Consider the following 20789-nt stretch of genomic DNA (forward strand, 5'->3'; position numbering starts at 1 on the left):
CGTCCTGCCACCACCACATCCCCGCCCAGGTGCTGCCTGCTCTCTGGAGCTCATGCCTGGTGGGGTAGCGGCCATCTGCTGTCTAAGGCTCTGAGACTGCCACCAAGGTCTAGGGCCCAGGTTCTGGGGGCTCAGGGCTGGACTAGGGGGGACATCAGATGGATGGCAGGGATCCCCTCAGTCTGGGGAGCACAGCACACTGGGTGTCGAGGCTGGGGACTCAGCAGCTTGGCACCCACACTTCTGGGCCCTCCCATACCTGTTTCCTGCTGGGCTGGGGTGCTGTCAGCGGCCAGAGGTCTGAGCCTTGCTCCATCCCCCACTCCTGGCTCCCCGCCCTCTGGGGAAGTCCCTCCTTGGATCTGACCTACAGCCCACTCTGACCAGCACACATTCCTTTCCCGCCCCCTCACCCAGAGGCTGCTTAATGGCAGCCATAAATAACCTCCACCAGTAAATGAATAAAGTCCCGCCAGCAAGGGTGCCAGAGATGCTGGCTTGGTTGACAGGCAGATTCCACACCGCTCCCGGTGACCCTGCAGCTGAGACTTCTCTGGGCTGGTCTTCAGCGGGCTCCGGCCCAGGCAGCTGCTCCAGCCATCTGCAAGTCTGCTGCAGCAGCCCGGCCCAGCCCTACCCCATCCCTCCGCTCCCCCGGAGGAGCCTCTCTCCATCCTCAGCTCTGCCAGGAGCCGGGAAGACCAAGTAGAGCCCCAGGGACCAGGCTCCACTGGCCCCTGTGTGTCTCCCTGTCTGCAGGGGGGAGGAGCAGGGAGGCAGAGCCCCTCAGGTCATTACAAAGAACACTTCCACCCCCAGGAAATCTGCTCATGTACTCATCAGTCACCATCCTGTCCCTGGAACCACTGGGGACAGGACTTTTCCCTCAAACACCCCGTGATTTTTGCAACCTGGTACTTTTGGGAAATCACCCAGCGGCCCCTCCAAGCCCAGGTAGCCTGGAACTCCAGCTCTGGATGGGGCTCCCCAAGGACCCCGTGAGACCCGCCAGGCCCAGGCTGGGGGAGCAAGGTGATCCTCCAGGGTCTCATCACCTTATGAGGCTGCCTTTGAAGGTGTCCCAGGAGCTGAATGAGTCAGTGAGGGTCCCTGGGTGAGCCTGATGCAGGTGTGGCCCTGGGTGGGGGCTGTGAGGGCCTGGCTCAGCATCTGTGACCCAGGACCATCCTCCCCGTGGCCACTGGGGCCTTGGTTCCTTGGTTCCTTGGTACCTGTGTGGGGACAGCTTGGCCTCGCTAGGGTTGCTGATGAGGATTATGTTAGTGTGCGTGTCAGAGCACCTGGCACACCTCGGTGCTCCTTTGAATGGAAGACCGGTGTCAGACAGATTGGGAAACAGCTTCGGGGGTGCAGGGGCTGACCCTGTGTCACACAGCCACGACATGATGGGGCTAGGGCTTGGACAGACCCGCTGGCCACCTGAGAGGGGACCCCGTGACTTCCCTGCTAAGCCTCCGTCTCCCCATGCGTCCCAGGGTGGCTGGGATTGGTGAGTGAGCTTCAGTTTGAGTCTAGGGACGGGACAGTGGGGAAGGCCCAGGCTCAGCAGGGGCAGGTGCCTGGCTTTCTGCTCTCTTGGTGAGCTCAGTGGCCCTTGTGGAGGGTTGAAGCATCTCCCTGACCTGGGTATCGTCTCCTGAGGTTTCAGGAAAAAGCCAGGGCTCAGGGCGCCTAGCTGTGTGTGTCCAGGGGCATCAGCTCTTGGCCTGTTTCTGAGTCTGTGGGACAGGGACCACGTCCCCAGCCTGACTTGTGGGATGTTCCTGGGACCCCAGAGAGACTGGGCAGGAAGCAGAAAGGGCGCTCTGTGCAGGCAGCCGCTCATGCTCCATCCTGTGCCCTGACTCTCGGGTGACCACGGGCATTAGCACGATGATGAGAGCCTCCGCTGTCCTGGTGCAGGCCTGGTGCCAGTTCAGGGCCAGCAGCTGTGTTTGAACCCTTACGCCATCGCTACGCCTCTGAGCTTCTAGCGCCAATGGAGCTGGGCATGCAGTAGGTGCTCAATGAGTACGGCTGCTTCTATTTTGGACATGGCGCAGCCTCGGTTTGGGAGTGGGCACGTAGAAGGTGCTTTATCTGCACGACCTCATCCGTAATCTCCAGGCGGACAGTCTGTGCTGTCCCCATGTTTCCTGGGAACCTAGAACACAGCCAGGTATCCAGCAGGCACTCAGTAGTGAGGGACGTGTGGACAGAGGTGAATGACAAGCCTCTGGACCCTCCCCTGAATGGAGCTGGAGTGGGGGAGGGGAGCCCGCGGGTCACCCCCCAGGTCACCCCCCACCCCAGCTAATCACCAGGATTAACCTGGGATAAGGCCAGGTCGGTGCCACTGACCAGGGCTCTGGAGCCAGCGTCCAAGACCAGTGGCAGTGGGTGCAGGGTGGTCCCTCCTGAGGGCTCCCCCTCCAGGTGGCCTTCCTGGTGCCCACCCTGAACGTGGTCCTCACGGGGGTCCTCAGCTTCCTCCTCTTCATGCTGGCCCTGGGCCTGCTCTGCTTCTTCACGGGCCGCCTGGCAGGGCCACTCGGGTAGGGACACCCCCCTGCTGAGTGTTGTTCTGTGGGCTGAGTGGCGTGGGCTGGGGCTCCCTCTCCGTGGCGGGAGGCTGAGCCTGGGGTGAGCTGGGTGTTCCCCGCAGTCGCTGGCCTTCTGCTCTGCCCCCAGCTGTCAGGTAGGGCTGTGACGCCGTGTGGCGGGTCACAGGGACAACATTGAGCGTCCTGCGTTGTCTTCGGATGGTCCTGGATCTGCCGAGGCTCAGGCTGGTTCTCACCGACTCCCAGGTGCTCCAGGGCTTAGATGCTATAGTCCCCAGGGCCCAGCCTGGCCCCTGGGCCACCCCATGTCCTGCCAAACAGCCGCTCCTCGGGGCTCGTAGACAGTCAGGGCACGTAGCAGGGCCTGGCAGAGAAGGCCCAGTGGGAGGCGGCGGGTGGCAAAGGGGCTGGCGACATCGAGGCCCCATTCTGAGCTGGTGGAACTTGGCAGAGGGCAGTGGACAATTGGGTCCCCTGAAGCCCCGGACTGGGCCCCTCCCCCAGGCTGCCAGAGGCCACTGGAGCTTCCTCCCAAGAGGCGGAGGGTCTGCGGGGAGGAGCCAGCAGGAGGCCCGGCTCCCAGGTCCCCACCCCCTCTCTGTCCTGGGCAGAGAGGAGAGGGCACCTGGGCCAGGCCAAGCCCATCCCAGTGCAGAGCCCTGGGCCCGCGCTCAGCGGCCCTGGCCTGGACGCACGCGGCCTGGTTAAGCCGCCTTGGCAGAGCGCGGCTGTGCGCCGGGCCAGGGGCAGGTGGCCCTGGCTCTCCAGAGCCGCAGGCTGGGCACACGTGGCCACAAGGACAGCCAAGCTGCTGCACCGCGCCCCTGCCCCGCTGTTCTCCTGAGTGAGCTCCCATCCTCGCTCCGCCCTTGCTTTATCGTCGTCCCTGCTCCGCGTCCTCTCGGCTCCCCAGAGGCCCTCGAGCTGAGGCGTCTAGTAGGTCCTTGGATTTGCACACGTCGCTGTAAGTCGCGACGCGCTGTCTGTGGCCGCAGCCCTCCGTGCTGAAGCGGACCGATCGCCAGGGTTGATCCTGCTGCCATGTAGGGGTGCCTTCGCCGCTGGGACTCCCACAGGTTCCCCGCTGTGGACGGAGAGCTGGACCGCAGCTTCTGTAATCACAAGCCCTGGGGGAAGAGCATCTGTAACCGTTTTCCCAACAGCAGGACAGTTTCCCTAGGTTTGGGGCATCAAACCTTTTTCAGGCTGAAGAAATTCTTTCCTGGGCTGTGGATGTAGCTCGGAGGTGGAGCGATGGCCTAGCCAGGCCCTGGGTTCCATCCCCAGTACCAGGCAGGGAGGGAGGAAAAGGAAAAGAGAGACAGAGCTTTGCAGTGCCCTGTTTCCTAAGGGCTGTTGTCCCCTATAGGTCTCTGCGCCCCCACTCCCTCCAGATGATCTCCTTAAGTTTCACGAGGCCACAACTGCTACCCACATGACCGTGATTCCCAAATGGATGCCTCTAGCCAGGACCTCTCTTCCAGATGCCAACTGCCCATTCAATGTCTCCTTTTTTTTTTTTTTTGGTACTGGGGATACAACCAGAAACACTTTACCACTGAGCCCCAGCCCCAACCCTTTTATTTATTTATTTATTTATTTTAATTTTGAGACAGGGTCTTACTAAATTCCTAGGGCCTCACTGAATTGCTGAGACTGACTTCAAACTTGTGGCCCTCCTGCCTCAGCCTCATGAACTGCTGGGATTACAGGTGGCCACCACTACACCCTGCTCAGGGTCTCCACTTCTTAGAGACACCTCATACTCTATATGTCCAAGGCCAAGTTCCTGATTTTACACCACAAACTCTTCTCTGCCTCACACCTCAAGATGCACCCCCAACCCCCATTGCCAAAAGGCTGGACATTGGGCTGGGGATGTGGCTCAAGCGGTAGCGCCACAGCTTGAGCCACAGCACCACATATAAACAAAGGTTCGATCCTCAGCACCACATATAAACAAAGATGTTGTGTCTGCCGATAACTAAAAAATAAAATATTTAAAAAAAAATTCTCTCTCTCTCTCTCTCTCTCTCTCTCTCTCTCTCTCTCTCTCTCCCTCCCTCTCCCCCTCTCCCTCTCTCTTAAAACAAACAACAACAACAACAAAAAAGGCTGGACGTTCTCCCTGAATATCAGGAACTAGAAGCTGGGGCAGTGGTGCATTCACTCCCGCAATCCCAGTGACTCTAGCGGCTGGAGGCAGGAGGATCGCAAGTTCAAGGCCAGCCTTAGCAACTTAGTGAGACCCTGTCTCAAAGTAAAAACTAAAAAAAAAAAAAAGGGGGGGGCTGGGGATGGAGCTCAGTGGCAGAGTGGCCCTGGGTTGGAATCCTAGTGCCACAAAAACAAATAAATAAAAAGGAAAAAAAAATTCAGATTGGAAAAAGGATACAGGTTAAAAAAGGAAACACTGAAACACTTGGTAAATAACATGATTATCTACATAGAAAATGCCAAGGAAGCCCCACCTGCACACAGAATTCCTAGAATTAGTGAGTTTGGAAAGGTCATAGGATACAAAGTAGAACATGAGAACCTGCGGTACTTCTAGGTATGAGCAATTTCAGAAACAATATCACTTATGATAGCTTCCCCAAAGTGCAGTCCAAGGTGTCCATGTTAACAACATATCCAGATCCATCTGCTGAGGACTAAGAATGCCCATCAAGTCAAAGAATCAGTGGAGAGAGGAGCTGTGTCCCTGGTGGGAAGACACCGCGCTGCGGTGACGTGACCTCTCCCACGCTCATCCACGGGTTGCATACCGTAGCAGTCAAAGGGTGAGAGCACACAGATTGGGGACCGCCAAGTTTAGGGATAGGGGGACGGCTGATCACCAAGAGACTGCGCCAGAGGCTTTGGGGCTGCCCAGCTGTCCTGGGTCTTGCCTGTGGGGCGGTAAGAAGAATCTACTCCTGCGTCAATCTCCCATCACCAGTTGAAGAAAAGGAAGCCCTGTCCAGGGGGGTCACTGGTGGTCGCCACATGGCTAATTCTGGAATCAGAAGGCCTGTGGTCAAGGTTCTGAATGCCACCTTGTCGTTTGTAACCTTGAGCAAGTGGCTTCTCCTCTGAGAGCCTTGGTCTGTAAAAGGGGATCATCAGTTCTCTGTCCACGCATCAGTGAGGAGTCATAGTGAAAGTCTTACACACCATGGAGGGCCATGCGGGCCTGTTTGCACACTCAGTCCTTTATAGATCATTTCTATAAACTCCCGAAGAGTAACTTTGTTTTTTTTAATACCAGGATTGAACCCAGGAGTGTGCAACCCCCGAGTCGCATCCCCCGAGTCGCATCCCCTGCCATTTAAAAAAATTTTTATTTTGAGACAGGGTCTTGCTAAATTGCTCAGGGCCTTGCTAAGTTGCTGAGGCTGGATTTGAATTCTCCATCCTCCTGCCTCCGCCTCCCAGGCTGCTGGGATTACGGGAGTGCGCCACTGTACCCAGCTCCAAAGAGTAACTTTTACCCTACTGAAGTATAACACACACCCAGAAAAGTGTCCCTAGTGTGAACTAGCAGCCTGTTGGATTTTCAAACAGAACCCACTGGCGTGACCAGCACCCGATCAATCAACAGCGCAGCTGCACTGGGAAGCTCCCCCGTGCTCCGTCGGCCTCCACACCCCGCAGGGGAGCTTTGTCCTGTCCTCTGACGCCCTCCATGGGGTTCTGTGCTTTGGAAGCCACACTGTAGGTGCCCTTAGTCATCTTCCCTGGCTCAAACATAGCCATGTTGTTGCAAGGAGCTGTCCATCATTCTGTCTCCACCCTCGGGGGTCCAAGGTCATGAGCCCAGTATGTTGTTCCAACCTGATGTCGTGGGCACTGTAAAGCTGCCCTGAAGAGGGCTGGCGGCAAGGCTCTGTTGGAGCGAGGTGGGTCAAAGGGCTCGTGTATGATGCTCAGTTTTGCGGGGTGCTGCTGGCTCCCCAGTGTTGTACCTGTCGACGTTCCGCCAACCACGCTCCATTCTCCCCAACACTTGAACTTGAACTTTTCTGCACACGCAAAAGAGAGATTTTTGGATGCTTCTCCTCTCCCCGCAACTCCTCTCCCCCCACTCCCCTCCTTAGCGCCTTGGCTTTCCATTGGGGTAAATATTAACTGTGCCAAGCACAGAGATAAACAAAGGCAAAGTCCCTGCCCTTGGGTGTCCGCTGAGCAGAGGCCCAGATGGACCAGGAAAGAAATGTTTTGAAAGCAGAGAAGTACTTGGAGTGAGTAAAGTGGCCTGAAGTTCAGAGGTCAACATCGGGATGAGTGACAGTCCTGGCGGCCTCCTAAAAGGGGGAACTCTGGGTTTTTAAACTCTGGTGAATAATGATGTTTTAATACATTTTATAGCAAGTTAATGATATTTCTTCTGGTCGTAGGGTTTGCCATAGAACGTTTAGCAACTAAAGTCAAAGAAAAAATTTGGAACTCATCTAGAATTTCACCCCTCAATGTCAAGTGCGGTCAGATGTTCGGTGTGCACCATTTCCTTTCAGTTCCGGCCCCCTCTACCCACAGTCCTGCCCCAGGACCCTTGCAATTGAGGTTGAAACACAACCCCTTTCTCTAGGGACAAGAGTGACTTCTTATCTTTCACAACACCTTTCTAACGTGGCATCTGTGTCATTTCCTTTTCCCAGAGCAAATGGAATAATCATTAAAATCTTGGTTTGGGTTGAAATAACTATTTCCCAATGAAACTCTTGCCATGTAAAATTGCACATCTTCCAGTTCGGTTCACACATAACAGGGCTAGTCCATTTCTCCGCTGCCAGTGGCGTTGTCCCTTGTGATCCCAACAGGATGACCACGGTTTGAAAACATTCTTAAGCCATTAATACATGCTCATTTCAGGCAGCTTGGAAAAAAAAATTAAAGAGGAAATAATCATTCGTAGTCCCACCACCCAGAGAAAAACCGCAACGGTCCGTGTGTTTCCTCCCGTCTTTTTTTTTTTTTTTAATTAATAATACTGTTCAAAATATTATGAAACTGGGCTGGGGATGTCTCTTGTGGCTTGCCTACCATGCATGAAGCCTTGGAGTCAACCTCTAGCACCAAAGAATGAATGAATGAATGAATAGACAAACAAATGTCACATTCCAACACAGAAGAAAATGTAAGAAATATAGAAAAGACAATGAAAAATAACCTAAGTTATCTATATAATGTGGCCACCCAGAATAGCTACCCTGACCGGCAGCCTATTCCCTTAATTCCTCCTAACGGCTTCTATGTCTCTTATCAAAAATGACCTGCTCTAGAAGAGAATGTAGAAAACAGGTCCCGTGGAAGCAAAGATCCCTATTGGAAAGGCCATCAAAAGTCTCAAGAACATCAAAAGGTGTTTCAGAACAGGCCTCTCCAGGTGTGGTCTAGGAAACGGCAGCATCTGAATCGCCTGGGAACTGGGAACTCCAGTCAGAGAGTCTGGGCTGGAGCCCGGGGATGCTTACCAAGCCCTCAGGAAGCCCCGGGCAGGCCACAGCTGAGGAGCACTACACAGAGAGACTGCATCCCGGCCAGGGTGGATTCAAAGTGGGAGTCTCCTGGGAAGTGGGGTGGACCGACTTTGCAGCCTAGAACCTATTTATCCTTATGCAACTGTTTTTGTGATTTCATTTCCAGAGAGAGAGAGAGAGAGAGGGAGCCCACCTGGCTTTGGCTCCCAATGGCCAACCCCATTCGGGGCCTGTAGTAGGTGCTCAGCAAACACTGGTGGAATGAATCAGGTTACGAACACCTGAGTGGAGAATTGAACTCCAGAGCAGTGCCCGACACTTCTATTCTTTGTTTTTTTTTTTTTTTTCTTCTTCTTCTTCTGATTTCTAGGATTGGAACATCAGCTAACGGTTGATCACTTCTCGTCCTCCTCCACACCCACCACGTCCTCCACATCTCTGGGCTCCAGAGAGGAAGCAAGCTCTTGGGGTGCACCATGATTTCACCATTCCTAGTACTGGCCATCAGCACCTGCCTTACCAACTCCCTAGTGCCAGGTAGGACCGGGGCAGGCCTGGTGCAGGTGGGGGGGTAGGGTGAGGGCAGACGAAGTCACAGAACCATCCATGGTCTTTGAGAACTGGAAAACAAGTGTGCAGAGCCCGAATCTCGGCTCTGACCCTGCATGGGCTTCTGTGGCCAGGCCCCTCTTCCTCCCTTTGTGTTAGCCTGTGCTTTGACCGGGGTCCTCTCCTCCCCTTTGTCTGGAATATAATGAATCCTGTCGACTCCTCCGGGTCTTGGCTTTGCTCACATTTCCTCGTGGTCTGAGTCCTTGCTTGGGAACTCATCTTGGATGGGAGTTCTGTTTGGTCTTATCTTCCTGTTGGAGGTGCATTGCAGGGGTCCCTACCCTGTGGTCTTGACCTTGATCCTTTCAGGGCCTGACAAGTTCCCATGTCAACCTCTCCGTTTGCAGATCTTACACTTCTAAATTCGAATCCCCACTTAGACGTGCCTCGGATCTGGAGTGGCGTTTCCCTTCCTCGTGGCTGGCTCTTTCCCTTCCAGTTCCGAGGCCAAATGTGTCTATTATTACATCAGCTTCCGTCAGACCCGCATCTGAGCCGCATCCCGGGGTTCCTCTGCGGCAGCTGCTTACCTCCCTGGTCTTGAACTTCCTCCTAAATTCTGCCTCGTGGGGCTTTCCCGCCCCTCTCTCCTTCCTTCCTGAAGCTGGAGCTGGTTGGGGCTGTTTACCTTTCTCAGCGTTTCTGTAGCTGGTGTCGGAGGGACGGGCCTCTCCAGCTGTCCTTCATGCGGCTGAAGTCCCCACCTGGCCCCCTGAGCCTCAGTTTCCCCATCTGTACAGCAGAGATCACGTTCCCCCTCCCTGGGACTGCTGCGGGAATGACATGGGACAGTCGCCGCCCAGCGGGGAGTGGACACTAGGTGAACTTCGGTCTCATAGGAAAATGATAGACAGGGGTGCAGAGAGGGCACGGACCCTGCAGTTAGTGGCAGGGCCCAGGATAGACCCCAAGCACGGTGGGATTCCCAAGCCAGCACGCCATCTGACCTCACCTTCCTGTGTGGACCCCTGGGGACCCAGGTCACGCTGACGGAAGTCCTGACTTTCTCAGCACCCACAGTCCCCCTGGGTGCAAGATGGGTCGGTGGATGAAAAGCAGCAAATGGAAAAGTCTTCAGCGAGTAGCAACCCCCCCTCCCCCATTTCGCTCTTGACCTTCCGGGTGGGCAGCGGCGCTGCGGTCCCTTCCCCAGGTATGACTCGCGGGGAGGGCAGAGACCTTCAGTGTACGCTGTGATGAACCTTTACCTGTACTCACACCCGGTGACCAGGTTGGGAGATCATTCGCAGGCACAGGACAGGACATCAGTGGGACTCTCTGGGCCCCTCCCCCAGAGCCCCCTCCAGGAGCCACAGGACAGACTTCCCCCGGCCACGGTAGTCTTTTGCTGTTTTGAGTTTCCTGTGCATGGAGCCTGCTTCAGTCCACTTTCTCGCTGCCGTGACCAAAAGACCCGACAAGAACAATTTTAGAGGAAAAGTTTATCTTGGGGCTCAGGGGATCCGAGGTCGTCCATGACGGGATGGATGCGCTGATCGGTTCAGCTCTAAACTGATCACTTCACCTCGAAACTCCTGCATTGGCTCCCTCGTGAGCTTCTGGGGGCACCTCACATCACAGAACCACGTCCTGCACACTGAGAAGGACCCCACTGATGCAGCCTCCTACCTCAGGCTTTTGATAGTCTCTAGAAACGGTGGCCTTCTGGGATTCAGGTGTCTCGAGCCATCATGGCTTGAGCCAGATCCCTGATGATGAAGACAGTTTGACCTTCATTGCACCCTTTCAGGGAACAGGCCCAGGGGCTGCTCGGGTGACAGACGGGTTCTGCTCTCAGTGCAGGAGCAAGCACAGCGGGGACCCGGCAGGCTGGTGGCAGAGCCCGTGCTGAGAAGGCTACGGGTGCAGGGCAGGCTGGCCTCAGCCAGGCTGCTGGGGGCAGGCGGTCAGGATGGGGACAAGTTCTTCACCTTCTCAGTGCCACCCAAGGGGCCAAAGAGGCTCTGTGACCGTGATGTGCGGAGGAAGGCAGGAGGGAGATTGGAGCCAGGTCACGTGGCAGCCAGGTTTCTCCCTCAGTAATCCCCAAACTGCCTGTGGGCCCCATCAGCCCCCGTTTCCTGAGAGAGAAACTTCAGGGGACAGCACTCGCCAGCACACAGCAGGATGGGAAGGCCACGGCCTCCAGATTCCCAGCTGGGGACTTGGCCTGTACGGTCTGAGACTGGGGACTTGGCAGACATTTCCAGAAAGGAGATGGAGCTGGGCTCCCCGGTGGAGGTGGCAGGCAGAGGGACTGGGCTCCGGGGCCGCGTGGGGCCACTCCTGGTGGACGTGGGCATGCTGGGCCCAGGGCTGGAGCCCCGCCCCTCCTCGCCCGTCCATCCATGCGTGAGTGACCCCGTCTTCCCTGGTGCTGTCCTGTAAGCTTCTTCTCCTGCTGTGGAGGACAGGAAGCTGCTCCCAACCTCTCTCTGCTGGGAGTCTCCAGATGACACGCAGAGGCGGCTGCGTGTGAAACCCTTGGCCGGCCTCCCAGAAACCAGGCACACACGAGGGAGAGGACCCTCCCGAGAGGCCAGGGAGGAGCCTCATGTCCCCAGCCTTGGTCCAGACCCTCCACTTCTCATACCTCAGCCTTTCCCCCGCTTCAGGGGGGCGCCACTGAGAGAGACTCCCTGAGGGACTCTGCCTCCAGGCTTCTAGGTCCCCACAGGCAGCTTGGATGGGCCCCAAGTAGAAGAAAACGCTGCGTTCAGTGGGCAGTTCTGCACCCCCAGGGAGGGGACCCGAGGCCTCTGCATGGATCAGGGGAGACACTTGCCCCGTTTGACAGGGGAGGAAACCGGCTCAGGGAGGTCACTTGCCCAGTCATGCGGCTGGTACTTGGCACAGCTAAGGTTTAGACTGAGGTCCGTCAGGTGCTGAGGCCGTGGATTGATTGCTAGATGAGAGAGACAGACAGACATTCCTAAAGCACTGTTGAAATGGGAGTTATTGGTGACGAGCGGGGGACAGGCGATCGGAGCCTGCCCTCCTGGCTGATCTGTCCTACCAGCACTGATGGCGTGCTCTCTTTAAATTTGAGGCATTTGACAAAAGGCAAGTCTTGTGTCCAGTGCTGTCACCTGGTGGGTTTCCTGCTGAACCTGCCGTAAGGACTAAGCCCAGCAGAGTTTATAATTGGTGGCTGGACACATCTGGAGACTCGTGCAGTTGGAAACAGTCTGTTCTGTTGAATCAGTTAAGTGTTACCTTGTAGTCGCTCTAGCACCTGTTTATAAACCACACTGTTGTCTGAGGTGGGCGAGCACCGTGTCCTCCCGAGTTCTGACTTTCCAGCCCCCACCAGTGAGGTGCTGGGGTGTCTGTAAATCCGGGGGTAGGAGGCTGTCCCCCAACCTCCACCAAATAACTGCCTCTCTCTGCGCAGAGAAAGAGAAAGACCCCAATTACTGGCGAAAACAAGCCCAGCAAACCCTGGAGCATGCCCTGGAGCTCCAGAAGCTCAATACCAATGTGGCCAAGAATGTGATCATGTTCCTGGGAGACGGTGAGGCCGGGGCCCTGGCAGGGAAAGGGGCTGGTGTCGAAGAGGCTGGGCTCTGGGGAAGGGGGCTGGCAGACGGGGTCAGGCTGGGGACCTAAGAAGTCTGCTCTGCCCAGCAGCCCCCGAGAGATCTGGGGAGGGGAGGAGGAGAGGGGCAGACCCGTGACATTTCCTGCTCTGGTGCCCACTGCCCCTAAAAGCTGCCTGGGGAGGCCGGGAGCCCGAGAAACTGAGCGCCCCCCCCCCAACAGGGATGGGTGTCTCCACGGTCACGGCCGCCCGCATCCTCAAGGGTCAGCTCCACCACAAACCTGGAGAGGAGACCCGCCTTGAGATGGACCAGTTCCCCTTCGTGGCCCTCTCCAAGGTGAGCCCCAGCCCTGGGCCCTGGCCCGAGCCTCCCACCTCACACTTGGGCTGCTTGGAGGAAAGAGCAGGACGATGGCATCCTCGGTGTCACTGTGGGTCCCCCACTGTGCAGCCACTTCCCAAGTCTGATTTTGAGCCTTTTAACTCATAGATTCTAAAAAAAAAAAAAAAACTTTGTACTGAAGTGTGACATAACACGGAAAAAAGTGCCCACGGAGCAGCTTGGACATCCCTGAGCTTCAGGGTCTGTACACCCAGCTCCCAGGTGGAGTAACTGGGTGTGACAGCAGCCAGAGGTCCCCCAGGCCCCTGCAGCCGCCCAATCCCAACAGTCGCCACCGTCCCGACTGCGCACTGCCCCGTCCCAAGAGCGCACTGGCCTGTGTTTTTAGTGTGTCCTATACAGAGTGGCCCTGGGTCACTCCCTCCCTCCCGGGCCATCGGGGATCTCATGAGGTCACTGGAGTAAACCGTCCAGTGTTGGGAGCGCTAAAGCGGCTGTGACGGGAGGGGGCAGAATAATCATCCCAGACAGTCCATCAGGCCTCCTCGAGGCGAAGAGTGGGATTGGGGTCTTTTCTGTGCTGGGGGAGCTCCCGGGCTGGTGGAGAAGGGAGATAGGCAGGTAGATCCGGGTCTCTGTTGGAGGTCGGGATGGGGTGGGAGGCACCTGGCAGGAGCGTGGCAGAGAGGTCAGCGCTGGTCTCCCGGCCCCTTCCCCTCCCCCGCCTCCCTAGGCCCCCCACTCTTCAGGGACCCCGTTCCACTCCCTTCTCCGGGACTCTGTTCCCAGGCTCCTTGCTGGATGCTGCAGCCCCAGAGACCCAGGGCGAGGCTTCTGCTGACCCAGCCTGACCCCCATGCCTCTGCCCAACATCTCCCCAGAGCTTGGAGGCTTTGGCTGCTGCCTGTCACTGCCAGGGCCCAGGCAGCAGGCAGCAGGCAGCTCAGTTAGATGACCCTGGGGCTCTGCAAGGGCCTCTGGGTAGCGGGGCCCAGCCAAGCCTGCAAAGGGCCTCTGGCATCCTCCACGCCTGGTCCCCATGGCGTGAGTGGAGGTGGGTGGCAGGAGGAGGGCCAAGGCCGGCCACCCCCAATGCTGCCCCCTGTCTGCAGACGTACAACACCAACGCCCAAGTCCCCGACAGTGCTGGCACTGCCACCGCCTACCTGTGTGGAGTGAAGGCCAACGAGGGCACCGTGGGGGTGAGCGCGGCCACCGAGCGCTCCCGCTGCAACACCACTCGGGGGAACGAGGTCACCTCCATCCTGCGCTGGGCCAAGGACGCTGGTGAGCCTTGGGGCAGGGGCAGGGGGTGAGCAGCTACAGGAGATGGCCGGGCTCTGTGGCTGTCTGGGCCTCAGCCATTCTGACCTGAGAAGGTAGAGAAAAGCTCTCCAGGGCTCCAGATGTCCGCCAGAGGGTCACGAAGCCCCTTCCAGGACAGGGAAGGCCGTGGTCCCGGCTGCTTAGATGTGGCCCCAGCTCGTGTCCCTGGGTCTGTGCATTCGACTGTAAAATCGGACTGAAAACGTAGCCCCTCGTAGATTTGAATGAGGAGGAAAGCTTGGAGCCCAGGCCAGACCATCCATGGGGTCCACTCCTTCCCCTTCCTCCTGGAAATTGAAGCCCTAGCCCCAGGGACTTTGGAGTCAAGGGACAAAGCCAAAAGACCCAGGTGATGGGACCTTGCTCCACCTGAGGGCCCAGGGCTTCCTGCAGGAGGTTCCTGGGGTTGTGGATGGAGGGAGACCCCACCACCCTCTTTGGGCAGTTGCCCTCTGCCTCATACAGACAGGGAAACCCAGCCCCAGGCAGTCAGAGGCCAGTGTTCAGCCAGCAGATGGAGGGAGAGGGCAGCTGATGTCCCCACCCGCAGGGGGCCAACTTCTCCTCTGAACCTCAGGGAAATCTGCTGGCATTGTGACCACCACACGGGTGAACCACGCCACCCCCAGCGCCGCCTACGCCCACTCAGCCGACAGGGACTGGTACTCGGACAACGAGATGCCCCTGGAGGCCCGGGACCAGGGCTGCAAGGACATCGCCTACCAGCTCATGCACAATATCAAGGACATCGACGTGAGTGGGGATGGGCCCGGGCAGGGCAGGGCAGCCCCGGGCTGGCCCGGGAAAGCCGCCTGGCCCAGCTCCCCACACACCTGGGCGGGCTCCCAGCCCAGTAGGGGATTTGCGATTGGGGCCGGCAGGCACTGTAGGATTTCTCTGCGAAGGGGCTGCAGGGTGAACCCTCAAGTGGCCGCCACCACAGCCTGAGAACCAGGTCCCTGGGATCATTCATGAACTAGAACCTGGGGCCGCGCTGCCCCCTCACCAGCTCTGGGAGGTGAGGGTGACACAGTGACCCTCTGAGGGGAGGACCTATCCTTTTGCTCGGTGTGTGGCCTAGAGTCGGCCCCTTAACTTCTTTGAGTCTCCCCTTTCATCCTCCTCCTGAACCGGACCTACCCTGGGAGCCCGTTGCAAGTTGCAAGAACCGAGTGAACTTATCCCCAGGGCATTCCGACTGGCCCGGTCCTGCGGGTTCTCGGGAGGCTCTCACGTGACAGCACATGTCCTTGCTCCAAAGCGTGCACTTGGGTGTGTGGCGTGTGCAGGCCGTGCTGCATACCTGTTCTTGAGTGAGGAATTCTGTTTTGTTCCAGTGCCTTTTACCTGCTGCGGGGGACCCGAGGGGCACATCAGGGAGACTTGGATCCCCTGAGCCTGGAATGGGGAGGTGCAGGGAGGCTCGGAGGAAGCCCTAGGCCCCCTCACCTGCTTCTCCCTGCTGCCACACTGGCCTCCCCTCTGTCCTCCATGCAGCACCCCCTAATTTCCAGGTGCCACCTGGCCCTCTACAAACATCTTCCCTTTCCTGAGTGGCAGGGGAAGCCCCCTTGCAGGACAGTGGTCCTGCAGACCCTCGCGGCCTCCACCGACGGCCCTCCCCTCCGTGAGCCTTGGTCTCCCCACCTGTGCGCTAAGAACAGAGAGCCCCACCTGCCGGCTCCCAGGGCCTCTGGAGGCGGCCGCGAGGCCGAGTGTGAGAACTGTGTTGTAGCAGCACAGGGTGGTTACCAGCTGCTCCCAGGGGAGGGTTGGCAGGAGCAGCCCGCGTGGGGCGCGGGAGCTTAAGGTCAGCCTGAGTAGAGGGAAGATGTTTGGGGTGGGGGGCGAGGGTGGGGGTGTCTACGGGGACCACAGGACATGGGCCAGGGAGTGAGTGAGGAGGGGGCTGTGTGACACCCCCTTCCTCGTCTCGCTCTCCTCTCCCAGCCCCATCGGCCCCTTCCCCACAGCCACTCCGGGAATCCCCAGCCCCCAGGCTATACATGAAACAAAACTCCTGGTGTCCGCCCTGAAAATAAATATCTTGCTTAAAAGAAAGAAAGAAAGAAAGAAAGACACAAACCCAAACCCCAAAGCCAAACAGCAAGCCTGTTATTTGGGAGTTTAATGAGCCCGTGTGAAGTCTCTGCTGGGATTGGAAACCATGAGGCTCCAGCAAGAAGGCTGGGGTCTCCGTTTCCCACTCTGAAAATGCCAAGGGTCAGTTCCTGTGGGAACGGTGGGAGGGAGGGCAAGGGACCCGTGACCTGGGGTCCCCTTCTCCTTCTACCCTCACAGCCATCCCGCCCCAGAGCTTCGCCCTACTGCAAAGGACCTAGTCCTTCTGGAAATAGCTTTCATTGTCACTTGGTGGGGACACACTCCTTGGGAAGCTTCCCCGTGGGTGTCGGGGGGCCGTAGGAGGACCCCTGCACTTCCTCCTGGGATAGTCGAGTGGACGTTGTTCCCAATGTATAGATAGGGAAACTGAGGCTCAGCCAGGTTAAAACGACAGGCCCTTGATCCACAAGCCAGCGAGTCTGGATTCAAACCCTAGTACAGCTGCAAAGCCCAAACCTTGTCCAGGCCCCGTGACCCCTGCTGTCCTGGGGCACCGTCCCCAGGTCTATCGCTGGCTGGGACACTCCCTTTCCCCCCCACCAAGCCCGAGGTGGGAAATGGAGTGAAGGTAGAAAAAGGGCCCATGAGGTGCCAGGCCTGGGGCAGTGGCCTGGGCTGGCACCCACGGTGACAGGAGGACACCGGTGTGGTGGTCACTGCGGGCGGCGGCTGTTATGCTCTTGGCCCTTGTCTTAAAAATAGTCAGGACTTCAAACATGGACTCCCAAGGAAAACAAACAGTCCCGCGTCCGTCTGCCCGCTCACGCCAGCCGCGGCGGGTAAAATTAGCCCAGTGGTGACTACACAGCCGTGCGGCCGTCCCCACTGCTGGCCCAGGCCGCAGGGGCTGCTCCCAGCTGGGCTGCCCCAGAGACCTCCCTGGCTGGGACAGCTCCCTGAGCACATGCCGCTTCTCACGGTGGGAGAGGAGGCCCCTGGAGGCCCGTCCTGGGCTCAGCAGACCTGGCAGGGCAGGGATGCTGGAGGTAGAGAAGCCCTGGGTTCAAATCCTGGCCCTCCCACTAGGCTGCGTGGCCTTAAGACGAAGAAATCACATTTCTGTGCCAGTTTCTTCATGGGGAAAATGATGGGCGCCTTCGGGGCTCAGTGCCTGGCGTGCAGGGCTTTTCTTCCGTGGGTGGAGGCTGGCGTGTCAGGCTCGTAATGAAGTCATCAGAAGCTCCAGTCTCACCCAGAAGCCCCAAAGCAGCGATTTCATTTCCCAAGCTGAAAATGTGGAGACCCAGAGAGGGCTGGACCTGGGACTCAGGGACTTGGGAAAGTCTCCCACCTCCCCAGGGACCCCAGGAATCCTGCTGTCCAGGCCAGCGCAGTGGGGCTTCTGGACATCTTGGAACCCCCCCGGCATGCAGATGGCTCCTGTCCCCTTTAGGTGATCCTGGGAGGTGGCCGGAAGTACATGTTCCCTAAGAATAAAACCGACGTGGAGTACAGGATGGACGAGAAGGCTGGGGGCACGCGGCTGGACGGCCTGAACCTCGTGGACATCTGGAAGAGCTTCAAGCCGAAAGAGAAGGTAGCCCCAGCAGGCAGCTAGGGGACCCTGGGCTGGGGACCCACTCTGTGCCTCGGTGTTCTCTGTGAATAGGGATCACCACCTGTCCCTCCACGGGTTCTAAGGGACCAACAGTCCCGTGACTGGCACATAGTAGGTGATCAACTGGTGTCTTGCTGCAGAGGAGGGCACCGAAGCCCGAGGCATAAGGATGAATCAGACACAGGGAATGTCGTATGCTCTGATGGCGGGAAGCCTGGGGCCTGCAGGCACCCAGAGGGGACAGGCCACCAGGGAAGGGCCCGGAAGTCCCTAGCAAGTGGAAGACAGGGGTGGAAGCAGTAGCCCTGGACAGATGGCAGGAGGGCACAGGAGTGTGTGAACCAGGGACCTTTGACCAGGGGAGGGAATGGGTGGGGCTTGGAGAGGGTCCCGGGCTCTGGCTCTGGGAAGAGGCTCTGTGCCTTTAAATCTGCACGGTGCGCCTGCTCGGGGCAGCTGGGGTCTGGAAATGACTGTGGTCAGGCTGAAGACAGTGGGGAGCAGCCTGGCAGCCGCTTTGATGTCACTCTGGGGTTGGGTTTCTCAGGGTTCCAGGACTGGCCCCTGGGGAGGCATGGGATGAAGCTAGGCCAAGAACTAGGTGGGGACAGGGCCCAGCCATGGCCCCCGGGCCTGGGGCGGCTAGGGACTGAGTGGCTTCTGGCCCTTTTCTGCCTCCTGCATCGGCTCAGGCTGGCCAGAGTCACCGCCCCTCCCAGCCTCAGTTTCCCCACCAGGAACACGGGGCTGAGCTTCGCCCTTCTTGCCCTGGCACTGCCTCTCGATCCCCGAGATGCGGAGGGGCCATACCATGGCCCCGAGTCCTGCCAGAGTGTCACGGTCTGGTCCCGTATGGGTGGCATTCTAGAAAACCAGACCTGAAGAGTGCGTGTCCCACCAACGTCACCGGGACCACCTAGGAGCTGCAGGTCCCGGGTGTCTCGGGGTCCTTGTCTGTGAAACGGGAGTATCCTCCGGGGACTGAAGTGAGGACCAACTGACCTCACGTAGCAGGGACTCGGAGCCCGACTTTAGTCTCCTTGCCCCCCCCCACAGCAGCCTCTGAGGTTTTGAAGACCACTGACCCCAATTCCACTGCCCAGAGAAGGCAAGGGGTGTCCTGAGGACACACGGCTGATTCTTGGCAGTCCTGGGTCCCCAGGTGCAGGCCTGAGCGGTGCCGTCCCCAGACTGAGCTGGGCCTGCCTATGTCTGTGTCTCCATGCCCCAGGGAGGCTGCACCTCCTTTGTCTCCCCTCCTGGATGGGGACCCCAAGATGGGGAGGGTGCGAGGCTGCCTTACCACCACCCCAGACATAGCTCCTGCCCCTCAGTGGGCACCCATGGCCCCTGGGGACCTGGGCCTGCCTCCTCTTTGCCCCGTGACCCCCCTGACAATTTCTGCTTGGCCTCCAGGGCTCCGGTAGGACATCACCTCCACCAGGAAGCCCTCCCTGACCCGGCCCCTGGGCTCACCGCCCTCCTAGTTCCCCAGAGCCCTCCCGCCTGCGTTCTCCGTTAGAATTGCCTTTTTGCTTGTCACTTCTTGAGGTCAGGGAGGGTGGATCCTCAGGGAGGGATGGTAAATGATGGAAAGAAACAATGAAATGCCCCAGACTGAGGCCAGCTGGGGACGCACGCGCTGACCCTGTCCCTGCTCCTAGCACTCCTACTTTGTCTGGAACCGCACGGAGCTCCTGAGCCTCAACCCCGACGGCGTGGACTACCTCTTGGGTAAGTGGGGCCTGCGGCTGGGGCTGCGTGAGCCCGGGCCCCAGGAGAAGCCCTGGCCTGCCCCCTCTCCGGGCCTTTGTCATCGGTTTCTAGGACCTGGGAGGGGTCAGGGAAGGTATCTGTTCGTGGAAGGAGGCCTGAAGCCTGCTGGCTGTGCAAAGGGATCCGCCCCATCGGGCTCAAGGAGAAATTGAAGCTCAGAGAGGGCGGTGGCCGGCAGCATGCCACACAGCTGAGAGCAGTATGACCCAGACAGCCAAACCCTGGCTGGGAGCCAAGGCTTAAACTGCCCCTGGATTAGGGGTGGGCAGAGGGAGGGGACAGGGAGCTGGAGTCAGCCCGGGGACATGCCAGGGAGGAAGCCAGTTAAGTTGTCTCTGCCCGTCCTGATGGTTGACCCCGCTCCGCAGGGAATGGAGAGTAGGCAAGGGGCCTGGGGCAGCCCTAGGTGGCCAGTGTGCGAGGGGACCACAGTAGGGCATGGACTCCAGGGGACAGGGATTATGGGGTGCCATCTTGGAAGCCAACTCCCACCTGTTTCCAAAGCACCCAGGACAGCGTGTGGCCCGAGTGGGCGGTCCTTGTTGGAGCTGTCCGGCTGTGCGCACCCGCGTGGCAGCCAAGGTGTTCTGGAAGGACATTCAGAACTGGAAACGCCCAGATGGGCTACACGGGCAAGGAGTGGTCACTCTCCAGTGTCACAAGAGACAAAATTGAGCTCAGGGAACAAAAGGGACGATGACGTCAAACTTCCTGCTGTGCCACGGTGGCACCAGCCCCGGTGCCCCTCCGAGCTCCCACAGAAATACGCCTGTGTTCACGTGGCCTGGCCAGGCCCAGGCCAGAGCCCTTGCCTTGAGGCCACGGTACTGTGTCCTGGGTCCTCCGTGCTGGGGCAGGATGACGGGGGAGATCTCAGATCTGGCACTTCCCAGCTGCCCAGCAAGAAGCTGGACGCCTCTGAGCGTCCGTCTCCTCGGTAGGATGGGCCCGGAGATCCCCGGACTCTGGCGGTGGTTGAGAAGATGGTAGGAACCGTGGGCACAATTCTGGACCCACGGGAGCCACCAGGATAAGGCTCCTCCCCCACCACACCACCCCAAGCTGGGTGTGGGAACCTGTGTCCTGAGACACCCCAGGCTCCCCGTGGTCCTCCTGGCAGGGCCAGGGCGTGCGACATCCCACCTCGTCCTTGTGTCCGCAGGTCTCTTCGAGCCTGGGGACATGCAGTACGAGCTGAACAGGAACAATGTGACTGACCCGTCACTCTCTGAGATGGTGGGCGTGGCCATCAAGATCCTGAAGAAGAACCCCAAAGGCTTCTTCTTGCTGGTGGAAGGTGGGTACGGCAGCCTGCTGGGAGGACACTTCCAGAAGCAGCCCTGGAGCCCGGGGAGGGGTGGGCCAGCTCTCAAAGGGAACTTCCCCGTTTGGGGATGAAGAGAGAAATTCCGTTTGGGCTGAGGAGCTGCAGACTGGGGGTGAGGATACTGGAAACCCCCACTCAAGTTCCCCCTGCAGACGA

The 20789-nt window shown here is 58.5% G+C and overlaps 1 protein-coding gene across 2 annotated transcripts in view; it reads left to right on the forward strand.

Moving 5' to 3' along the window:
* The window catches only part of Alpl (alkaline phosphatase, biomineralization associated), a 53937-nt gene that overhangs the window by 29657 nt on the left and 3491 nt on the right, over window positions 1-20789 (forward strand). For both annotated transcript variants that reach the window (XM_077791216.1, XM_077791217.1), the window contains 8 exons: window positions 8397-8563; window positions 12033-12152; window positions 12401-12516; window positions 13635-13809; window positions 14426-14601; window positions 17366-17509; window positions 19195-19264; window positions 20469-20603. In XM_077791216.1, the coding sequence (XP_077647342.1) occupies window positions 8503-8563; window positions 12033-12152; window positions 12401-12516; window positions 13635-13809; window positions 14426-14601; window positions 17366-17509; window positions 19195-19264; window positions 20469-20603 (997 nt within the window). In that variant the 5' untranslated portion in view covers window positions 8397-8502. The remainder of the gene's footprint in view (window positions 1-8396; window positions 8564-12032; window positions 12153-12400; window positions 12517-13634; window positions 13810-14425; window positions 14602-17365; window positions 17510-19194; window positions 19265-20468; window positions 20604-20789) is intronic.

The sequence above is a fragment of the Urocitellus parryii genome, chromosome 11, assembly GCF_045843805.1.
Source record: "Urocitellus parryii isolate mUroPar1 chromosome 11, mUroPar1.hap1, whole genome shotgun sequence".
NCBI lineage: Eukaryota > Metazoa > Chordata > Mammalia > Rodentia > Sciuridae > Urocitellus > Urocitellus parryii.